Genomic DNA, 24,657 nt, shown 5'->3' with positions numbered 1-24,657 from the left:
GGCGGAGCTCTAGTATCGTATTATTGATTTTTCAAACTAAGCTTTTTCAAGTGACTAAAATACTGGGAGAAAGGAGAAAAAGGGCAATAATGACCTGGTGTCAATAAAGCAAACTACCAAAAAGCAGTAAGAAAATTAAAGTCAGAAATGGGCTAGGCAGTAATGTTTAGCAATAACTGGGGATAGGCGAGAGTGATATGTGTCAGAAGCAGAGAGACAGAAAGACAGACAGAGAGCGCATTTGCTGTGCTGTATCTTTTCTAATCGCCAGCTGTATGAACAAACGTATATGGAACTGCTTCCTTCATATAAAGCTCCACACTTGAGGTCAGAGTAGAAAATACTGAGTCAGGATACAATCCAGTTACACAGACAAAGGCAACTTCAATGACTGAATAAGGTACCCAAAGTGTACAGAGCCACAGGACATACCCCTCATTGTAAGGCTCCGGACAAGGCGCAGGTTCTATGGAGCTCTTTCATTATTCATTTTGATGGCCACATGGAACTTAGAGACCACACTCCCAGTTTCACTGTTTATTGGGAGTTAATGGGTTAGAAATGCAGGATTGGAAACGGTCAATATACAATCCTTTATCAGGACAGCGTCCTCTTAGTCATGACCAGCCACAGGTACGCCTGCCTCCATCCCTTGCCCCCTCTCCTGCTCCATCACATGTTTCAACCATTATTTCAGCTCTCCCAGTCAATGCGCACAGGCACTCCCTTCTGCCAGTGAGCCTCCAGTTCAAAGGCACCCTTCGCAGCCTTTCAAGCTACAGGCCAGCAAGTCCACTGCCTGTTTCATGCCAGTTCAGCTGCCCATGTGGCTGCCAGGTGTTTCTAATTATCTCCAGGGTCACAGCTTTCTGTCTCCTGAATTGAGGAGGTTCAGAATAGGCTCCTTGAGCCCAAAGGATGTGTCTCACTCCTTGCCCTTCTTTCTCGATGGTAGTGAGATTTCCCTCTTTCCACCTCAGGTAGGGCCCATTTTAAGCCTAGCAGTGGACAGCAAAACTGACCCATCTCCACTTCAGGGCTACGTATATTTTAGTTGCACAATCCCACACCACTTGGGTGCCATGCAACTTTTTGTAGAAGGAGAAGGTTATCCAATCCCCTTGGTGGCCCCCCACCCACCTCATATTTCCATAGTCCTTCCTTAGTCGTTTACAAAGCCTATCACTGGTAGAGCCACAGTAATGAGTTCACAGCACCACCGTGTGTAAAGAGGAAGCTTTGTAGTCAGAAATATGTGGGTCTACATCCCACTGCCATTGCTTATTGATGTGCTGTGGTATTAGGAAAATATATTTAATCTCAGGGATTTGTTGACTTATTTGCTGTCTTCTTTTTTATGAGACAATGGGAATGTGAGCGCTCGTTGGTCATGGGAAGCCTGGTGTTGCTGTCAGGTAAGTACTGGACTGCTAAGCACAAGATCTGGGGTTTAAACCCACCATCCACCGCCCAGGAAAAAGATGAGACTACCGGCTCCCCTAGAGAGTTACAACCTCAGCCACACTACGTAGGAGCACTGAGTCAGAACTGACAAGATGGCAGTGGGTGTTGCTTCATGTGTGCTGTTGGCAATGAGTATCTCTGGCTGAAGTCTCTCTGTTATCCTTGATTTGATTAAAAAAGAAGTCCTGTCTTTGGGCAGTATCACCACTCCTTTCTTTCTGTCTCTGTGATTCATGATGCTGACGTCAGCTCTATTCCTGGTCCAGAGGGGAGAGTGCTACCTAGTCAGGATCCAGGGGATTGAATTCCAGGGATTTTGCTGGAGCAACCAGAAAGAAGGGTTCTCTTTCCTGCTGGAGTAGATCTGGGAAGAGATGAGCTGCTTGAAAGTGGAGACAACCCAGAGGAGGAAAGTTTTGGGTGATGCAAAGAAGCCAACATCTGATGACTTTGGAACGAGTGGTGTCTACAGAAAGCCAGACCTTCCGATTTTTCAGATCTATTAGGAATTTTTAACTTTTCCTTTTTTCTTTAAAATGTGTAAGAGGGTTGACAGATGAATTATTCCACATCCTTGATATGAGGGTTTATTAAAACCACGAGGCAAATAACTTAGCAGGGCCTGGCACATCATAACTACACAACAAATGGGACTTGTTGCCAAAAATGCAGAATTGGAAGTCATTTACATTGAAGCGGATGAAAACAGCCGCCGCTTTTGCCATGCAAACGAAAGAATGGACAGCTGTCTGGCTGCCATGATAGAACATCCTGAACGATTCTATAGAAGAGTCCTAACCAAAAGGGGGTCATTTGTAGAAACAAATTTCAAATTCTTATGGACTCCAGATTTTTGGGGTCACAGAGTTTAGCTTAACTCCTGAAACTACTGCCAGAGAGTCTCTAAACCATTAACCAAAAGTACCTCCCCCCATCTTCTTAAAACAATAGTGTAGCTTAACTAGTAGAGATTTCCTTGTGTTGTATGTAGTTTTCAAGATCTATTTACATGGGAGCCAGATGAGAACAGAAACGGCTCACGACCATGATGGCCAGACAATGGGGAGATCCACCCGAGAAGAAGCCATCAGAGGGGGAAATACAACAAATAGATACATGGAAAGTCAGACTTTGTTTTAGTATCAGCATCTCTGACATCATTCACCTCCCGGCTACACTGCTCCTACTAGAAGTGATTTCTGACAGAGGAAAGCACAAGAGCCTGGGGTCCGTTCAATACAAAAGGCACCTAGTCCATTTAAGACCATATTGTGTTACAAAGTATTTTATGATAACATTTGTGTGTAAAGACATGTTGGAAGCAATCCGAACCCCTTGGAAGAAAAGCCATATTTTCTGAGGAAGTTTCGGTAGACTAACAGGGTGTTTCGCATTCCATAATTATTTGATAATTGTCATTAATTATTTCCATTACTACTGCCCTGTCCCTCCCAAGTACAAGAAGTTCACAAATGTGCTGTGTGTTGGTCGAAATGCATGGGTCACTCTCCACTTCTCCACGGAAACATGTTTTCGGCCAGAATCACATGATACGTTCATTGAACACCAGACACTTGCCTCGGTTCCTCCCACACCTCCACAGCTGCACACCAGACAGATTTCAGTAAAAAATTATTTCTTTCACCAAAGTTTGATGAATCACCCTGAATAGCCTATTGGTCCTGTGTACTTTGGAGCCACTGACTTCCAGGAGCGAGCTCTTCTGTTGTTTTGATTGACACCTTTTCTACCAGCCTTAGGATATGGATCAGCATCAGAAAAGCATTGATCAGGTGGTGTGTCTGTCCGGGTAGGCCAGAGAAACAAATTCATAGAGACTCATATGTGAATAAGAAAGAGATTTATATACAAGAGCAACTGAATATTTAGAAAACATCGCAGCCTAGTCCAGATCAAGTCCACAAGGCAGACACGAGTCCACATGTCTGACACCAATCCACACAGTCCTCTTCAGACTCATGAAACACATGCAACGATGCTGAACACAGGACGATCACAGGCCAGTGGGTGCAAAGTCCTGTGGGTCCGGTGGTGTTGTAAGCACCTCAGTGCTGGCAGGGGTCTCTACGTGGCCTCTCCAACCCCCAGGGCATGCGGTCCATCAGTGCGGTGCCATGTGTCTTGTCAGTAGAGTGTCTCTCAGGGAGTGAGTGCTGTCAGTAAAGTCTCCAAGGGGGTGATCCCAGAGAGAGAGAGTCTGTCCCTCACCTCCAAGGAGGAAATCCAGGAATTCCCAGAATCCTTAGGGGAAGGCCATGGCCACACAGATGCCTCATTGGCTATATCCTGATTGGCAGCCTAGATTCCACCCATACACTCTTAATCCTCAAAATGACACCAGATTATGTAATTACCACAGGTGGGCCTAGATCAGAGGTACTCAACCTGTGGGTCGCAACCCCTTTGGGGGTAGAATGACCCTTTCACGGGGTGGCCTGATTCATAACAGTAGCAAAATGACAGTTATGCAGTAGCAACAAAAATAACTTTACGGTTGGGGGGTCACCATCACTGAGGAACTGAATGAAAGGGCCGCGGCATTAGGAAGGTTGAGAACCACTGGCCTAGACCAACAGATCTTGATCAACAGCCGAGGGAGTGTGCTGTGTGAAGTCCAGAGGCCTTCTGCAGGAAAGCAAAACACAAAACGTAGAAGACCCCAGGGAGCCATTTGCCAAGCCCAGCGGGGGAAGTGGATGTGGTGGTCAATGAGCTCTGGGTTATCCCAACTCCCCTGCCACCCACTGTGGGTTTGAGTTCCGGGCTCCCAGCCCAAACCAGGAAAGGTCAAGGGGCAGGGGCCACAGAGCACGCTGATTGAGTAGGGCATGGCTTTTGGAGACTGCTTGCATTTGAATTCTGGCTCTGCTCCTTTCCTGCTGTGGCTGTGTCCAGGGGGCTTAACCTCTCTGGGTCACAGGTTCCCTTACCGTTCGTGAAGATCATGAAAGTGCTAACTTCATAACCTGGTTAGGAGATTCACGAGGTTAAGGGTTAGCCGGTGCTCATCAGAGCACCGAGGCTGAAACCCGAAGTTACCTTTCTCTTCCCCAGAGTCAGAGGGCACAGGACTATTTACTTTATTAAACAAGCAGGTGGATTAATTGGGCAACAGTTCATGTGACTGTGTAGTATTCACGAAGTGTTTTCATTATAGGAATGTTTCTAATTTTTTGTGACCTCTGGTACGTACAGTTACCAAGAACTGTGGCCATCATGGCTTTCAAATAGTTAAGAATAAGTTGCAATTAGGACCAGGTAAGTTGGCAATGAGGCCTGTTCACCTTCCATGGTGCTGTGTGCAAATAAGTGTGCTAGAAAACAATGTACATCACCTACTTGCATGGGGACTATCCACCTCTCCACTCCTTCCCCTTGTCTAGTTTTTCAGTCAATGCCTTCCTTGGTTTCTGATGATAGGAACACCCAGTCCGATTGCTGGGTAGGAAGAATGATGGACTGTCTGCTCCCATAGAGATTTAAAACTTTGGAAACGCTCAGAGAACAAGTGTACTCTGTCTTCTAGGGTCACTATGAGTCGAAATCAACTGAATATCCATGAGTTTTTTGTTTTGTTTTTGTTATTAATTCTTGAGTACCACATGCAGATACACACACACACACACACACACACTCGGGATCAGGAGAGATCTGTCTGTTTCTCATTGACAAAGCATCAACTTCACTCCAGAATAAGCCATCGAAGAGAAATCCATTTAGTTCTTCATTTGTTTGTTCTTTGGGGGGAATGTCTTTGTGCCTAGCGACTGTTGCTCGCTGTCTCTGAGCTGGCCCCAGCCTTGTCCTGACCCTAGACGTTCCAGAGTGGAGCTGTTCCATGGGGTTTTCTCGGCTACAGTCATGATGGAAGCAGATGGTCTGGTGTGGTTTGTTTCTGCAGAGCCTCGGGTAGGCTTAACCCACCAACCTGCCTGATTGCCGCAGATCACAAACCATTTGTGATTCCCAGGCTCCTATATCACAGAACACCAAGCAAAGAAGAGGAGAACACTTAGAAATGAATAAAAATAGAGCAAAGAGGCATGGACCTACTTTCCAGAGCCTCACATTATAATTTATAGACCAACCACAGAGAGATGCGAGGTATCTCATGGATAAGGAACAAACCAAGGATGAGAGAAGGAAGGAAACTCAGATCAGAGAAGGGAAACTCCGCCAGAGCCAGAGGTAGAGGCCTGAAGAATGAAGCTGAAGCCATCTGAGAAAAACAGCTGGGGGACAGAAGTGATTTCAGCTTCTATGCACCAAAAACCTTGGTTAGTTAAAGTGTCTTCTTGGAGGGGGGTGTCTGTAAAAATATATATTTTTAAGGCATCATTCCATTTAAACGTTTTTGTGTGTTATCTTTGAGCCTGTTTGTCATCCAATGGCTTGCCTTTTGATTTTCCATACAGGTTCACTAGCTTTTCCCAAGATTTATTTTATGCAGTTCTCTGGCTTCCAAATCTGAGTAAGGGGCTTTAGGGCAGTGTCTGAGAATGCGGGGGGGAAAAATCATTCCTCTTCAAATTTCATACAAAAGAAAGGTGTGTGTGTGTGTGTGTGTGTGTGTGTGTGTGCGCGCGCTTGGGGAGGAGGGAGTGTGGTCAAACTGAGGACCAGTTTTGCCAATAAGTCCAGATGCTCACTTGAGGTTGTGTGATGGAAGGAGCAAAGAGAAGGAAGCTTTTACTGATGGGTTTCAGAAAGTTCCTGGGCTCCGCAAAGGTCACTGCCCCTCCAATCTGAACCATGTGAACTTCCATCCCAGTATATGCCTACTGGCATTATGTGCTAGGAAATGTCTGGGAAAGACCGAAATGTCCTTTCCGTAGACATCTGACTAGATCAAATTAGAGTCAGGGAAGGGCCCATCGTGGGCAGAAGTTATACTGGAAGATCAAAAGGGATCGACAAACACGTAAGGTCAAAATGGCACGGGGAAATTCTATACTTCGCTCTTTTATGGCCAGGATCCAGGCAACGGGGAAACTCCCAAAGCCAAATTAATTTCTGCTGTTTCTCCTTGCTTTAGTTGTGGCTACGCATTCCCATGGAAGGAGCCCCTTCTAGTTTAATCACCACTAGGGAGTCCTGGTGGTGTAGTGGCAACACATTGGGCTGCTAACCAGAAGGTCAGCAGTTCAAACCAACCAGCCCTTCCATGGGAGAAACAAGAGACTTTCCACTCCCATCAAGAGTTACAGTCTTGGAAACCCACAGTGGCATTTCTAGCCTGTCCTATATGGTCCCTATGCATTGAAATTGACTTTATGAGTTTGATGCTGAGGTGATTTAAAAGAAATTATTTTCTTTGTCTCCTTTCTCTGCCATTTGCCTCTCTTCCTTTCTCTTCAGATTTCTCTTTCCTGAAACACACCTCACATCATCATATGCAGCTTATTTTTGTATGCTAAATATGTCTAAGATTCCCATCTGCATCCTTAGAGATGTGATACAGCTGTTTAAAAATGAAGGCAGTTTTTAAAAACTCTGTCCCCTTAAGATAACAGGCATGGGACGCATTACAGCTTGGACCTAGCAGTGTACACAAACTAAAAGTTGTTCCATGAACACATATATATATGTGCATTTGGTAATTCATAGAGCATTTCTGGAAAGATAACTAAATAGTGAGCATACTGTTCACCTCCTATGTAACGAGGTGAGGGTCAAGATGACTTAAAATAAGGAGTGGGGATGTGATTTATTTTAGAGGAAATCATACCTACTTATTTTTCCCAAAAGCCCCCTTTGAAAACTCATGGAATGTATATTTGTATAATTATTTTACTAATATTGCCATTATAATTTTCTTATAATGTCAGTCTTGCAGGGCCCCTGACATGGAACCAAGCAACTGTGACGGAGCACTCGATGGATGCGCATTTAAATGACCTTTTCAGCATTTACTTAGAAATGTGTGGCACACGTTTAATGTTGCCTCAAAATGATTCTTACTCCAATGTCACATCCCTTCCCATTGGCCCTGGTCAGGCCCAATGACAGCAGATGTTGTGTAGATCTAGGTGGAAATAAGGTTTGAATGCTTACCCAGCAGGGGATATGCTAATGTGATCCAAAATGCAGCACAACTTACCAGTAAAACCTGTTCGGTACGACCCCTTCCTGGATAAGCTGCCACCTTCTCCCAAACTCGGCAGAGCTGTATAACTGGAGAGAAGAGAAAGTATTCAGCATCATGGTCCTGTGGGATGTGGACTCCACAAACATCAATTCATATAATCAACAGTAATAAAGATAATATCATCCATTTAGGGAGAACTTGCTGCAGGACAGGTGAGTGCATTATATGCACCACCTCTACTTCCCACATAAAGTCCTCAAGGCATATACTAATACCTTCCTTTGATAGTTGAGAAAATAGGCTCAGAAAGATTAAGTGGCTGGTTGGAAATCACACACCAGGTGAGTACGTAGTAGAATTGTCACCTTACCCAGTTCTGCCTGGTGACAAAGTTAGTTCTACCACTTGACTGGTCATGGGGCAGAGCATTGTGGGGGCTGTAAAGAACTTTAAGATCCTAGACTCTTGGTGAGCACAGTGCATCCTGGGTCTACCTAACCCAAGAAGAAAAGCACGAGGCGGTCAATAAGAAAGGGATGCAGAGGACAAAGGCTCAAAAGTCAACCCAAGGCAGATGGTAGAGCCTGTGGAGCTGTAGTTGGGATCTGAAAGTATGACAGCTTTCAAAATGTAAAAAAAAAAAAAAAATGGGAAAGGCATTACTGTTATGGCCCAGCCTGGAGCAATTTCTTGTGGCAAGGTATGAACATGTCGAGCTAAAGCTAAGGTCCTGTGTAAAATAACGTTGGATGCATAGGTTTAGGTCAACTCGGGAAAGGTCTGAATGCAAGACTAGGTGGTCAGCCCTGATCCTGAAGACAAAGAGATGCCCATGTGAACCGAGGAAGCTCAGACTGCAATGATGACAGGAGACGTACACAACGCTCTTTCTCTGATCCAGGGGCTTCAAAGTCCTTGTCTGATTTAATCTGCACCCCACCCCGGGGTGACAGGACCTTTTCTCATCATTTTACAATGAGTTACACAGCCAGGACATTCCCAAATCTCCTGACTCCAAGCCTTCAGTCTGCCACAGAATCATGGCTCATGGGATGGGCACTGACCTTCCAGAAACACCTCCCTTCCCCTACATCCTCATCTCTCTTGCTCTCTTGCCATCGCTGCTGTTCTCGGATCAACTTTTCAGCACCAGGGAACTCTTGTCTGCCTCCAGAAGTTTCCTCTGATGTAACTTGCAGATTCTGACTGCTTTGGGTTTCATGGGCTCGTGGCCACATTTTATGCTTCAAAAATTACCATTTGGAATCATCCGGAAAGTGTCCTTTCTTCTACAAGCCTAGTCTGTAACCCATTTACACCCTTAACTGCCACAATCTCACTGCTGACTCCCACAGAGAATAGATGGTGAGTCACAGTTTGCAGGGCTTCTCCATTCTCCCCAAGCCCAGCACTCAGTGAGGGGTCAAATGATTCACCAAATGACTCAACAAGGCTGCAAATGCATCAAGCACGTCCAAGGTACAACTGAACTCCAGTTGAGTATTTGCTGACCCTTGAATGAGCTTGCTGTAGCATTGTGTCTCTTGGATGAAAATATATCTAATACCCAAAAAAGGCTGCATTTTCTGGCTATTAAAGCAAGCAGATTGAATGGCTTCAACAGCAGAACTTGGGCGTGCAGCCAGGGAAGAGCCGGGGTGATTTCTTTCTAAGCCTTTTCTTTTTTTGGTTTCATTCCTTAGAGCAGCTTTAGGTTAATAGAGAAGTTGTGCAGAAAGTACACAGTTCCTCACTGCATCCTGGTTGACCTATTATTAACATCTTGCATTCTGATGGTATATGTGTTCCAAACACATATTGGAGAAACATATTGATACAATGTACAGCGTACAGTTATATCACCATGAACCTGAAAGCATAATGACAGATGTCTATAATTAGAAGATCATACAGAATAATTTTACTGCCCTAAGGATGTCCTGTGACCTATCTATCCATCCTTGGGCCTCTCCTTCCCTCGGACAACCACGGATCTTGTTGCTCTCTTGCTGTTATTGGTAGGTACTGTCAAGTTGGTTCTGACTCAGAGCGACCCTGTGTACAACAGAATGAAACACCATGGCCTGGTCCTGCACCCTTCTCACAACTGTTGTTTTGTTTAACCCCATTGTTATAGCCACTGTGTCCACCCATCTCTTTAAAGGTCTTCCTCATTTTTACTGCCCTTCTCCAACTCTGATAGCCTTTTCCAGGGCTGGACTCTCCTGATAACACATCCAGGTCCAAAGTACATGAGACAAAGTCCCACCATCCTCACTTCTGAGGAGCATTCTGGCTCTACTTCTTTCAAGACAGAATGAAACACATCTTTTGCTTTGTTTTTTTTCTGGAAAGTCGTAGACTCATGTGTCAGAGCAAAACTGTAGGTCAATGTGCAACCACATTATACATTTATTAACCCAATCCCTGGAAAGTCTGTTATATTAAAATATTGAGGTATGTATGAGGGTTTGAATAGCATCCAATACATGGAAACTACTTTGGGGCTGGCATCAAAACATCATTATAGCTCTACTGTAGGTTAATGAGGCTTTAATGTACCTGAAAGCTTTTCTGTAACCTTTTTTATATGTAGGGAAGACTGAAGTAGAATTGTTGCCTTTGAATTATGATACTGACAAAGAACACTAACTACAACATGCACTGGCAGAAGAAAGAACAAATTCAGGAAGAAGTAATATGAAAACACTCCCTTAGTGCTTGGGCATTTGAAGAGGAGGGACCGACCAATCCCTGGGGGTAAAACAGAGGGCTGAAGAAAAAGATGCCAGCGGTAAGGAGATGGATTGACACATTGTATTCAGCAATGGATACAACGGATACAAACACAGGAATGACGGTCAGGAGGGCTCCGGGTCTGGCTATGTTTTATTGTTCTGCACATAGAGTCATTATAAATGGGAACTAACTTGGTGGTGCCTAACAATGCAGCAACATCGGTAGAATGCTACAATATATTTATTTCATACTAAGACAAATATTTGACTAATGCTAGAAATAAACAGTATCCAGCTGTTGTTCATCCAGCTTACAAGCAAATTCTACTTAAAGACAGACTCAGGATTGAAAGTGGTTTAGAACTGGTATTTCCACACATTAACCACCTAGCACCCTAGTCCACAGAACAGAACATGGACATTATGGGACACATGACAGTCAATGGAATCATACTATGCAGCTTCATTTAGCAACATCCATTGGAGGTTCCTCGACATATTTTGCCTACCTTAATAGCTCATTTCTTTTTAGCACTTAATAATACTCTTCTAAGTCTTTTTTTTTTAGGTGTGAGGAAGACTTGGTAGTTAGTGATATAAATGTTGCCTTTCTTACAAGAGACCTGGGTTTGATTACCAGCCAATGGACCACATGTGCAGCTAACCTCCTACTTGTCAGTGAAAGTTTATAAGTTGTCATGATATTGTTTGCTCCAGAAAGATGTACAAATTCTCAGAAATCCTGTATCAAAACAGAAAAGCAAGCAAACAAACAAAAACCCATTGCTGCTGCGTCCATGCCAACTCATAGCCCCCCTATACGATGTGGGAGAATTGCTCCTGGGGGTTTCCAAGAGTGTAATCCTGTACAGGAGCTCAAAGTCTCCACTTTCGCCCATGGCCTGGCTGGTAAGGTTTCGAACTGCCAACCTTTCAGTTAGCAGCCCTACACAGAACCACTACAACACCATGGTTCTGAAACCCTGTATAGAATTGGAGTCAAATACATGGCAGTGGGTTTGGGTTTTTTGGTTTTTGTTGTTGTTTGCTTGAATGTAGCTGGGCAGGTTCAGCAGACCTTCCGGACTAAGACAGACAGACAGACAGACAGACGAGAGAGAAATGCCTAGCAATCCACTTCTGTAAGTCAGCCAATGAAAACCCTATGGTTCATCAAAACTCAATCCAGCAACTGAGCCTGGGGATGATATAACAACCAGCAGTGTTTTTATTCCATTGTGCAGGGCTTTCCCATGAGTTTGGGTTAGCTTAACAGAAGCTGAAAATAACAATGAAGTGCTTTTTAAATATTTCTTCTCTGCCCCTTCATGCCCTATCGTAATTATCTAGGTGCATCCTAGTGCTGGGTTCGGTTTAAGAAGAGACAGGGTGACAGCTCTCCTCACGACATTACCTAGGGTTGGAAATGCATGCCCTCTGAATTCGGGACCCAGGCAGCCACGGTTCACATACGCTTTGCTTCTTGCATCCCAGTATGCACTGAACATTTGAATTTAATACATACTTGCTTGCAGCAAGTCCTCAATGTGGGAGGATCTGTTTCTCCCTCTCCCCTCGCTCTCTTTTGGACCCTAGATCTTCTTTCCATGGACTTAAAGAGGGCATACAGTTGGGTGCTTCCGTCAACACATAAATATACCGTGATACCCAGGTATAAAGATTAATGCAAATGTAACCGAGTCAGAACCTCCCCCTGTGTGTGAAGGTTGGTCTGCCTATGTGTCTCAAAGGAGTCCTATAGAGAGTCTGAGGGCCCATAAGACTCCCCTTGAGGATTAGCATCCTTGTTCCCACACAGGACTCATTGCTGTGAAGGACACTTGGGTGCTCGTATCAATCTTTCCTCCCCCTCCTTTTTTCTATGTCCTTTTAAATTGATCCCCTAGGCTCGGATTTGGAACTGTGGGCCGCACAGTTATCTCCCGTGATGCTTGCTTATATCCTCTGCGTGGAGCCGCTGTCTTATTTGCAAGCATCCAGAGGTCCCTCGAGCACAGGGTGTACCAAACAACGCAATAAACCAAGCCTCTGCCATTCAGCTCAATGACAGCCCTTTTCAATTCCATCTCGGGAAAGGTACCCTTTGGTCTCAGGGGACTTTCCCCTGGCGAGATCTCCCCAGTGTTCCTTCAAAATGAAGCAGGGTAGCTTCAAGCCTTGTCCACCCCAACCCCAGTTTGTTCGCGGGCCCTGAGCAAAGGCCACTTTCTCATAAACTTTGCTTTGCTTGCTGGTTTCAAGAAATCACAACACAGCAATGAATATACAATCAATGTACCGTGCAGACATTTCTATTTAACTGTCGTAGGAGGTCTCTTAAGAGAGGCTTCAGAGAAGCATACCAGCCTGTGCAAGCACGAGGTGTCAAAGGGATCAGGGATCAGGCATCATCAGAACAAAAAATCTTATCATTGTGAATGAGGGGGAGTGCAGAGTGGAGACCCAAAGCCCAGCTGTAGGCAATTGGACAATCCCTTACAGAAGGGTCACGGGGAAGAGATGAGCCAGTCAGGGTGCAGTATAGCAACAATGAAACATACAACTTTCCTCTAGTTCCTAAATGCTTCCTCCCCTGCCCCCCACTATCATGATCCCAATTCTACCTTACAAATCTGGCTAGACCAGAGGATGTTCACTGGTACAGATAGGAACTGGAAACACAGGGAGTCCAGGACAGATGATCCCTTCAGGACCAGTGGTGAGAGTGGCGATGCTGGGAGGGTAGAGCGAAGGCGGGGTTGAAAGGGGGAACTGATTACAAGGATCTACATATAACCTCCTCCCTGGGGGATGGACAACAGAAAAGTGGGTGAGGGGAGACATCGGTCAGTGTAAGATATACAAAGTAATTTATAAATTATCAAGGGTTCATGAGGGAGAGGGAAGTGGGGAGGGAGGGGGGAAAATGAGGAGCTGATGCCAGGGGCTTAAGTGGAGAGCAAATGTTTTGAGAATGATGAGGGCAATGCATGCACAAATATGCGTTACACAATTGCTGTATGCATGGATTGTGATAAGAGCCCCTAATAAAATTATTTTTTAAAAAGAGAGAGAGAGGCTTCAGAATCATTTTAAGGACATTGTGAAGTGTTGAGCTATTGGAAATCCCATCATTCTATGTCTAGTCAATGCCTAATATATTATAGACCATCAAGAAAAACCTCTTTTATTTTATGCCATGCACGTCCCCGAGCAATGAATCTACCTACTAAGAAACTGAAGAAGGTTTCCCAAGAAAGGATGAACTAAGCTCTTTTCTCAGAGCGTGAGGCTTTGCTTTCAAGGATCCATAGCTATGCCTACAAAACCAATACATTCTGCACATTATCAGTTCACTTGCAACTCCCAAGGATTTGCAAGCAGCGCCTCAATACACATTCATCCTTAGACACTTTTTCTGGGTATCTTACCTCCTCCGACAAACTTTTCTAAGAGGTTAATTGTCCAGCCTGGTGTTCTATCCAGCACAGGGGAGACAACAGCTCACCACCCTTCTTGCTAATGTGCTAATCACAGCTGTAGAATGGATCAGCAGAGTTCTTCTTGACAAAGGAAAACAGTGTGAAAGCAGTTTCTCTGGTGGCTGCCTCAGGCACCAGGGGAAGGCTTTTTGTGTAAAATGAGTCAGTGTCCTTTAATAAAATGATAGTGTTGGCAGGCCCTAAATAAGATTTACTCCCTTCACTGTCTGTCCCTGGCTCCAACGTTTCTTTTGAGTCAGAACACAGAACCGAGAACTATCATTACCATCTGTCACATCTGAGAAAGCATCGTGCCATTCTCCACCGACACTGAGCCCCGAGCAAGAGAAGGGACGCCTCGGAAACAGAAGAAAGAGCATACCAACCCATTTAGGGAGGGCAATGTTCACCTCTGAGCCTTCTATCACACATTACAAAGTGCCACTCTTTAAGGGTTTTTGTTTTCCTAAGACTGATACTCCTGGAAGAAGCCCAACCTTAGAAAGGGGAAAGGGAGGGGTTGGGGTTAAAAAGGCTATAAAGGTCCCCCAAATCCCTCTGATCTCGAACCATTCTAAAGTATCCAAGACCACTCCTCTCCCTTCGTAAATCTAAAGGAATGAGCACAGACCCAACTCCTGTCCAGCTCAGGCTCTATTGACAGCATTGGCGTGGCCTAACCATCCACACTGTCGTGGGGCTGGCCGGAGACTGTCAGCACATCTCCTTCCTGCATGCTGTTCTCCTGATGGCCGTGCTTTATAAAGACCTCTCTCACATTGGCTTGTTAGCTTGCAATCTCCCTCTGTCTCCTGCAGAAATAGAACGGATAAAAATACACTTAAATTGAGACGGGTGCTGTTGCAAGGGTTAGCTCTTGATGTAAACGACTGCTTGGGCATCTCTGGAGCCATCTCCAGAGGCCTGAAGAACGGCTAGTTGAATGGTGGGCACTGGATCCCATGGTGAACGAGAAAGGGTACCCAAGGGGGAGGAAATGGCTTGAGAGTGGTCAAGAGGGGAAACCTTGACTTTGCTTGGGGTTCCTACAGAGGATCCAGATAGGGTAAAAGAAGGAGACCATATGCAAAATGTCATTTCTCAGCCTCTCACTGCTCCCATTTTGGATGAGCTCTGAGAAGAGGAGCCTCTCTCTCTCTCTCTGATGTGAAATTCCACTTCTTTGCATTGATATGAAGGTTTACAATGGCCCCTGTCCCTGACAAGACTTTTCAATGTTCCTAAATCAGATCACTGGAAGCCACCTCTTCAAATTGCTAGACAAATAGATGTTGGTCAGTAACATGGAAAAACAATGATTTATAAATTTAGTGGGGGGAGGGTAGGAGGGAGGGAAGGTGAGGGAGGGAGGGGGAGAAATAAGGAGCTGATACCAGGTGTTCAAGTCAAAAGCAAATGTTTTGAGAATGATGAGGGCCACAAATGTACAAATGTGCTTGACACAATGGATGGATGGATGGATTGTGATAAGAGTTGTACGAGCCCCCAATAAAAATGATTAAAACAAAGTACATAAATAAAGAATTTTCTTCTCCGGTTAGGAAATTGGCATGCGAATACAAAGCCACAGATGTGAAGAGGCACAATAGCAGGTTTCAAGTCTTCCTTTGGCTGATGAATCTGCTTCTGATCACTGCGAAGCTTCCTGGGGCCCTGTTCCCAGTCAGGAGGCAGGCTCATGGGTCTACACCACACGGGCTTGGAGAGGCATCCGCCTGGACGGAACACTTCCTGCTGTGGGCTGTTTTCAAGGCTGCCTGCTCACCCGTCTTTCCTTCTCTGCCCTAAACATTCTGGAGGGTGGGGGGGGGGGGGGGGGGACTGCAAATTACATTTATTGAAAAGGCTGACAGAACCCCCCACCAGCCCTATGTTATTTGCCTAATCCTAACACTACCCTCACAAACTCATAGAGACCTAAGGAGGGCAATATTAAGACAAGGAAAAGGCTGGCTTTTCTGTCAACCTTTCCAAGAAATGCAATGAGCAAGCCGCCTGCCTTCAAGAGCCAGCCCTGGTAGTGCAGTGCTGAAGCACTTGGCCTGCCTCCAAGCCATTTGATACAGGTATACTACGAGGCAGAATTGACTGGAAGGCAACGGGTTTGGTTTGTGTGGGATACTGCCCCACGGATGGCCTGGGTAAACAGCACTCGTCCACCTACTGATTCTCCGGTTATCACTGCTGTTTCTACATTCTTTTCTTAGCAACCAAGAGGTGGTATCTTGAAGACTTCAAATAAATTCCTACTGACTGACCGGAGGCCTGGCAACCAGCAGGTTCCTTTGTCCGCCAGACTGAGTAGGAAGAACGAAATCCCCTCCGAGACCCCCGCAGCTTTCAGAAGCAGCCTGGGATATGTTTGGTTTTATAGCACAGGAAGGGGTACACACTCACTCAAAAGCAGGGGTGGAGAACGGCAGGCAAGCCTGGTGTAACATCATGCTTCCAGCTTGGGTGACGCACTGCACCAAGCAGAACGAGCTTGGACTGGCACATTAGCATTGAATTCATTGAAGGTTTGATCACCTAGAGCAGGCTAATGTTTAAATGGATACGTAAGTCTGTAAGGCCCGCAGATGATGCGATGAATGTCCAAATGGTCCTTTTGGCAGAATAAAAGGTTCCCCACCCCTGCTCTTGAGAGAAACCCAAATCCACACTCTCTAAAGCAATTCCACAAAACCTCACCAAGTGCTGAGGGTTTGATCGTGGCTGGTTGACAGAGGGGCTAGATATTGAGAGGGTCAAAGATGACTCCCCTCCTTGCCGATAGATTATGACTTCTCAAAAGGAAAACGAGCTGATCAGCAGTTGTAAGAGATAGCATATTGTAACGTGCAAGCTTTTCCTGAGAGTCCTTTGGTGGCTTATTGCAGAGAGAATGAGCAGGGAGCTCCAAACACCATGTGAGGTGGTCTTTGGAGAACAATTAAAATCTCTTACTGCAGAGAGGTACAGAATGTGCTTCTGGGAGGATGGCCGAGTCGGAGGAAAGCAGCAGAAGCAGTTAAGTGGTTGTGTTCTTCTTTTGTTGACAGCAAGGGATCCGGTGTGTTTGGAGTTCAACAAGAGAAACTTGTAGTGGAAGCTGATACACCGACCAGTGGAGTCCAGATTGGATGGGTACACTTCTACTGAAACATTTGGGGCAGTAATGTCGATTGGATCCAAGTATCACCAAGGTCAACAGAAAAGAGCACCAGGGCTGAATGTTCAGGCTCTGCTGACAAGGACTGAGCAGAAACAATGACATGTGGCTGGCCCATCCATTTCTCCTGTGGCTGGGTTTATCAAATCTGTCACTGGCTGTTCCCCAGCTGTCACTGAGGTCTGTCAAATGTCCTGCAGCTTGGCTGGGTACTCTAGGCCTGGGGACTAGATATGTGGAGCAGGGGCTGTCTGGGAAGGAAGGGTCAAAACATCCTGACCGTGGACACTTCGACTGATGTACATTCCCCCTGCGCACCCAGGACTGGAGGTAATGGAGGGCGAGTCAACCAATATTCCTTTAACATCATAGAAGCCTTTATTCAGTCAATATGTAGACATTGTAACGCTATTGTTTTTCAGTATCTCCTGCATCAAGATCTGCACAATTCAGGCGGTGGTGTTTCCTTCTCTCTAACCTTCCCCGCAAATAATGTCGTGTACTTCCACGTGCATCACGTCAAACAGCAGTTTGCATTGGGGTGGGGAGTCAAATTGTGCACCTTTGAAGTGCTGTTTGCATTTGGGGAGCCACAGGACGGGGAAGGCTTCCCTGAGAGACCCTCTATGGACGGTCCTGGGTAGCCTTGAAGAAGGAGTGGACTCACTGTCCTGATGGAAAAACAAATGCCCCAGAGCCACTCTCCAGCCTTTCCTCATCAATAAAGTTTCAATTTTCTGAAACCTTCCTCCCAATACTACACCAAGATCACCCCTTAAAATCTCAACCCTCCAGTCGCCATAACCTTCTGACCTGACCTCTGCCTTGAATTTAACTGGCCCAATAGATCCCCCAGAAGGCACTATGTTCCTTGGAGCTTCATTTCAAAGGCTCAGAGATTAAACTTGTCTGCAGTCAGCGACTGATCCCAGAGACAGGTTTACACATCTTTTTTTGCTTGTTTGTTTACTTTTTTATTGTTGTTACACATCTTTTGATTGGAATAAACCCATGCGTGAAACTCCAATGTCTATACTTTTCAATCTCCCCTCTTCCATGAAGAGGATAAGATAAAAATCTTGGTCTTCAAGATTCTCCCATATAAATGGAGCCATAAATATCAAACAAATTAAATACTTAGAAGCTCAGCTCAGGATCTATATTACAAATCTTTCAGTATCAAGACACTGATAAAAAGTAAATAGCCCTTGGTAACTGTATAATTGTACTATTATTTCTATGCCTGGATGATGAGGCTAAGCAGTAGTGGACGAGGGAATTATCACTAAGAACGTAATGAGAGCTGCTCCTTACTAAGACTGTCCATTATCAGTGTTGAGGTGGAATGGTAGAGAGAGTGGAGAGCAAATGACTAACACCGCATTCATCAGGAAGGAGTCCTGGTCAACCACCCCAAATGGTGTTACTCCTAACCCACGCTGCTGCTGCATGGGAGAGAAAGAGGTGGCAGTCTGCTTCCATCAAGATTTGTAGCCTTTGAGAAAACAACTCCGTCCTACAGGGTTGATATGATTAAGAATTGCTTTGACAACAATGAGTTTGGGTTTGAGTTCAGATTCATCAGGGCTCTTGGGAAAGGAGGGGGGAAAAGAAAAATATTTTCAATAAACAAAGATAAAACAGAAAAACATCTGATTGGATGTGTGGCATCTGAAAGGGTTTCTACCTGGGCAGGAGGACGTTTTTGCACACAAAAAGCAAACAAACCAAAAAAGGGGAATAGAGTTGGGGCAAGGAGGTGAAAAACTAAAATACAAAACAAAACTCACTGCCCTGGAGTCGTCTGCCTCATGGAGACCCCACAGAACAGTGCAGAACTGCCCTTGGAAGGTGGTCTTGAACTGCTGACCACTACGCTACCAGGGTTCCTAGAGAAGGTGATGGAAGGGTCAAAAATGCTTTGTCTTGCACAGTTGTAGAAACAGGTGAGGTGAATTTCATAGGGCTATCGGGTGCCATGAACTCTGGTTGCATAGTGGTTATTTGTTGGGCTGCTAATTGCATAGTCAGCAGTTCAAAACCACCAGCTGCTCAATCAGGGACCTATGAGGTTTTCTATTCCTGTAAAGAGTTACAGTCTCAGAAACCCACAGAGGCAATTCTTCCCTGTCCTGTTGAGTTGTTAAGAGTTCAAATGGACTCTACGGCAGTGACTCTGTTTTTCTGTGTGTGTGGGGTTTTGTTTTGATTATAGGGTTCTGGGAAGCCAGCTAGGAAAGTCCCTTTTACTAACCAACCCCTTCTACCTACTTCTGCTGTTGTGTAATCTTCAAAACACCATCTCCTTGCTGTGCAATTTAGCTCCCTAAAGCGGTCCCATGGAAGATTAAATAGGAAGGAAAATTTAAATATAAATAGAAAAAATTGGCAATTCAAAAAATTGTAACCGATTGTCTAGTAATGATAACTGAATTTGAACCAGCAGGACCAATCACTTGAGACTTTTTCTCAACCTTGACTCTGACCCTAACCCTCACATGTCATCGACTTGATTCTGATTCATAGTGACCCTATAGGAGAGACCAAAACTACCTCTATGGGTTTCAGAGGCCGGAACTCTCTCTTTTTTTGTATTCAGATTGCTTTATGAATAGCTTCGACTTTTTTTTAAAGATCATTTTATTGGGGGCTATTACAACTCATAACAATCTATACATCAATTGTATCAAGCATATTTGTACATCTGGTGCCGTCATTCATTTTCAGACATTTCCTTTCTATTGAGCCCTTGGTATATCAGAGTTGAAAGCCTTGTCTCTCTCCCATTGGTAGTTTCCAATGACTTACTTTGCGGCTTGCAGCCCATTGTATAACCCACTACACCATCATCCATCAGGGTTCCTCATATGCAAATAGATATTATCTGATGTTTGATACTAGAATGAAGTGAGATAATAGATGTGAAGTGCTTATCGGTGTTAGGCCAGGTTAGCTAGAGAAACAAACCCACAGACTCTCTCGTTTATATGTAAGAGAGAACTTCATATCTAGAAGTGATCATTTATCAGGAAAACATCCCAGCCGGTCCAGTTCAAGTCTGTAAGTCCAATACTAGTCCAGAAATCCCTCTTCAAACTCACACAGCCTGATGCAATGATGCAGAATGCAGGCCGGTCACAGGCTATGGTTGCAGAGTCTTGTGGATCCAATGGCAGTGGAAGCATCACAAAGCTCTGGCAGGTCACGGAGGTGTGGCTTGCCAATACGAAGGTGAAGCAGAGAAAGCAAGACAGAGGGAGATTCCCAAGCTCTTCCTTATGAGAAGGCCATGTCCACAAGGAGGCACTATCAGGCTGTGACTTAATTGACAGGCTAGACTCCACCCTTCCACTTTTATCTATGTAACTACCATACTATCAAAGTATCATCATGCAGTTGCTGCTGCTGCTATTCATTGCTGCCAGGTTGGTTCTACTGAATGAAGCCTGTAAGTGTAACTGGCCCAAACATTGCCAGGCCCTGAGCCGCCTTCGTGATCAATTTCTAGTCTATGGTATGGCTAGTTGTGCCTATTCACATCATTGGGAGTTTCCCTTGCTGTTACCACCCTCTACTTGACCAACCACCAGGCCCTTTTATAGCCACTGGTCCTTCTTGATTAAGTTGCCATAAAGCGAGCTCGACAAAATCTCATCACCCTTCCTTTAGGCTGCCAGTTGATGCCCTCAGCAGGTGAAGAAATGAGGACTGGCAGAGAGAAACTGAAGAGTTTGTTGTTGCTTTCAGTTTTTCCTGCTAGGCCAATGGTTCTCAACCTGTGGGTTGTGACCCCTTTGGGGGTTAAATGATCCTGTAACAGGAGTCACCCAATTCATCACAGTAGCAAAATTACAGTTATGAAGTAGCAACAAAAATAATTTTAAGATTGGGGATCACCACAACATGAGGAACTGTATGAAAGGGTGGTGGCATTAGGAAAGTTGAGAACCACTGTCTTAGACCTTCAGAAGCAAAGAATCATACATGATCCCAAACAGTATGTGCATGTCCCTGGCCTAGAAGGGTATTCCCTTGGCTGGCTTCTCCTGGAGCAGCTGATACTGCTTGGCTTCATCGAGCAAATCTTGTTCCTGGAAATGTTCTCTCCTGTTTATAGTCAGAGGAGCCTGGCAGGTCTGAGAGGCACGCCAGCCAGAAGAGTGAGAGCCGTGGAGCTCGGCTTCCATGCCACTTCATTGCATGGTATCCATTAGTAGAGAAAGCCAGCACTGTAAGCAGGGCACCCGAGGTGTGGTTCCTCTTCCTCGTTTTACAGAGTATCAAAACCATAAAAAAAAGTCTATTCCCAGAGCCATGACTTCTCCTCTCCCCAAACCACTCTCCTCCTGGGCAAGATGCTTAGATGTAAACACTTTGGGAAAGGAAAATTTCGGGACAATTGAGCATTACTGGATTTGTTGTCAGGAGAGACTAAGGAGGAAGCAGAAAGGGAACGAGAAAAGGAAGACTGTTGACAAGATGGACTGATGCAGGAGCTACCGCAATGGGCTCAAGCAGCGAAACAATTGTGAGGATGGAGCCAGACACTGTTTCATTCTGTTCAACGTAGTTCCCTATCAGTCAGAGTGAACCTGATGGTACCTTACCACAACAACTCCTGGAAAAGTTTATTTGCTGAATATTTCTTGAACTCACTCAAGAAAGAGATGCATGCTCTCTTGTAAGATGAAGTATCCTTCAAAGTTGACCAAACTAGTGTCAAGATTTAAAAGGCATCATAACTATTTTTCACTTCAATATTTGAGTGGTGGTGGCATGAAGCAGATCCAAACAGCTAGCTATCCTTGGGAAGTTGTACAAGAAAAGGCAGCTCTATTACTAAACCTAAGTAGCTACCAAGTATAATTGTGACTGTTCAAACCTTAATCCCAATCATTTGTTTCAAAATGTTAAATTCTCCATATCCCTGTAGTCTATTTCTTTCAAATTATTTGACACAGGTAGATCAATCTGTTCCAGTTAGCAATTGGAAGCTTATGATACAACATGCTTTAACATGGTATCTAGGGTGAACTCAAGCCTTCCTTGTTTGCATAGGATGACATTTCAGCGTGAGAATTTGTTTTATAAACAAGCATTGGGGTTGACATTTAGCAAGCTCCGTGGTTTCTACTCTAATTGCAAGACTTGTACTTGGATACTTAAATCCTATACATATTCATGAGATTAGAAATCAGCTCTGACACTGGGAAATTTCCCACATGGAAATCCTCCTAAACTTGCATGAGATCTAGGGAAATGTTCACCACATTTCTTACAAACAAGTGAGTGCCTTTTTACTTACTCAGGCTTCCTTGGGGAAGCATGATGACATCAGGTAGCTATCAGATTCCTAAGTGTTTTTGTTCAAGCAAAATCAGTTAAATATCCTCAGGGAGTTGAATTTCAAGGATCTATTTGTTGCTTCAATCTTGCCCTCTCACATTAAGAAGCTACTAGGTTTATTAAAAATCAAGTGGAGTCACTGTGAAGATTAAAAAAGACCCTTTTAATACTTAATGATGTACTGTTATTTGTATCAATAATGTTTTTGGATCACCAATATATAGTTCTTGAAGCTCCTTCATTCTGATTCCACAACACCTTTTAGTGATTGACTAACCTTTGACTAGAGTGCCCATACATCCAGGTTCAGAAAAGACACTGGTCTCATGCTAAGTAGCATTGTCTCATTCCAGCTACACTATGTCCGTTCAGTTATCACACAGGATTCTCATCATCACTGTTTGCTCTGTGCTGTGCTTTACGTACATCATCTCAGCAGCCTCAGGCAGTCCTTTGCAACAGGTACTATGATTATTGCTCCCACAGTCTTGATGGTATAATGGGTTATGTGTTGAGTTGCTAACCACAAGATAAGCAGTTCGAAACCACCAACAGCTGCATTGGGAAAAGATGAGTATTTACAGTCTCAGAAACCTACAGGGATAGTGCTACCCTGTCCCGTAGAGTCCCTGTGAGTGAGAACAGACTCAATGGCAGTGAGTGTATCAATGGAGAAATTATCAAGCTTAGCAGCCAGTTGATGACACACCTATAGTGGTAAAGGCTGGGAGAACACAGGTGGTGCTCTTACCCAGCTATTTTCCAAAAGGGAAAAAAAGATTTAAAAATAATCATTCTGCGATGCTCACCTTCCCGGCATGATTGTTGAAGTAAAAATGGGTGCATAAGCAAATGTGCTGAAGAGAGCTGATGATGCCCCGCTGTTAGAAGATGTAGCATCTGGGGTCTTAAAGGCTTGCAGTTAAACAAGTGGTCATCTAGCAGGAAAGCAATAAAGCCCACATGGAAGAAGCACACCAGCCTGTATGATCACAAGGTGTCCACAAGATCAGATATCAGGCATCAGAAGACTCAGAACAAACAATCATATCGATGCAAACGAGGGGGTGTCAGAGTGGAGATCCAAAGCCCATCTGTAGATGATTGGTAACCCCTCAAAGAAGGGTCACAATGAATGGATGAGCCAGCCAATATGAACATTCCTCTAGTTCTTTAATGCTTCCTCCCCCTCACCCCCACCACACTATCATGACCCAGTTCTACGTTATAATCTGACTAGACCAGAGCACGTATACCGGTACAGATAAGAGCTCTCGACACCTGGAATCCAGGACAGACAAACCCCTGAGGTACAATAATGGGAATAGCAATACCATGAGGGTAGGGGGAAGGTTGGCAGAGAAGGGAGAGAAAGGGGAAACTGATTACAATGATCGATGAACAACAGAAATGTGAGTGAAGGAAGACAGTGGATGGTGTGAGATATGAAAATGATAATAGTTTATAATTTATCAAGGGTTCTTAAAGGTGGGAGGGTGGGAAAAAAGAGGAGCTGATACAAAAGGCTCAGAAGAAAGAAATTGTGTTGGAAATGTTGATGGCAACATGTGTACAAGTGAGCTAAATACTATTGAATGATGGATTGTTATAAGATTTGTAAGAGCCCCACATAAAATGATTATTTAACAACAACAACCAAAAAAAAAAAAAAACCCAAGAACATGATGATGGCAACATATGTACAAATGTGGTTGATACAATTGATGTGTGAATGGTTATAAGAGCTGTAAGAGCCCCAATAAAATGATTTATAAAAAATAATAATAATCAGAAAAATATACTTGAAATAATAGATATGAAACTGTTTAAATAAACCCATAGAACTGATAGGCAGATGTAGGATTATAAAGAGACTTTTCCCCAGCTTTGTCTCCCCCAAAGACAAGGGGGGAGGTCAGATGCTTCCAGACATCCTTCCTGGAGGCAGTCAGTCATGAGACTAAGGTAGGCCCTGCTCCCTGCTGCTAAGGACAATAGACTACAGTACTTCTCCCAAGAGGTTTAGCTTGGTTCCTGTAGGTGGGGTTTACACCCTACTGATAATGGTTCCTATGGAGATCCAGAGAACAGATCAAACTGATTCAGTGACATACAAGGTTAGGCTGTCTTCCTGGATTTAGGATCCACCCTTCTTGTCACATGTAAACCCGCAATCCCTCCTCTTTCTATTGCGTGTATATCCCTAGATTGTCCCCCTTTCATTGCTGTATAACCCATAGTGCAACCCCTTCCTGTGACATATGACTTTACCTGTAATTGGTGAGCTTGTACTCCCCCCAAAGGTATATAGGTCTGGGTTAGCAATAAAGATCTCTCTCTCTCTCT

At 44.5% G+C, this 24,657-nt stretch overlaps 1 protein-coding gene across 1 annotated transcript in view; it reads right to left on the bottom strand.

Annotated features, from left to right (window-relative positions):
* The window catches only part of SORCS1 (sortilin related VPS10 domain containing receptor 1), a gene marked incomplete at its 5' end in the record, with an annotated part of 617,874 nt that overhangs the window by 203,170 nt on the left and 390,047 nt on the right, over window positions 1-24,657 (bottom strand). The window contains one exon of the mRNA XM_045291424.1: window positions 7,586-7,659. Within this exon, the coding sequence (XP_045147359.1) occupies window positions 7,586-7,659 (74 nt within the window). The remainder of the gene's footprint in view (window positions 1-7,585; window positions 7,660-24,657) is intronic.

This window comes from Echinops telfairi, unplaced genomic scaffold (genome assembly GCF_000313985.2).
Source record: "Echinops telfairi isolate 266 unplaced genomic scaffold, ASM31398v2 ScPeMD7_70;HRSCAF=299, whole genome shotgun sequence".
Lineage (NCBI taxonomy): Eukaryota > Metazoa > Chordata > Mammalia > Afrosoricida > Tenrecidae > Echinops > Echinops telfairi.
Note: the sequence above shows the minus strand (reverse complement) of the source record. Positions and strands in the feature narration are given on the sequence as shown.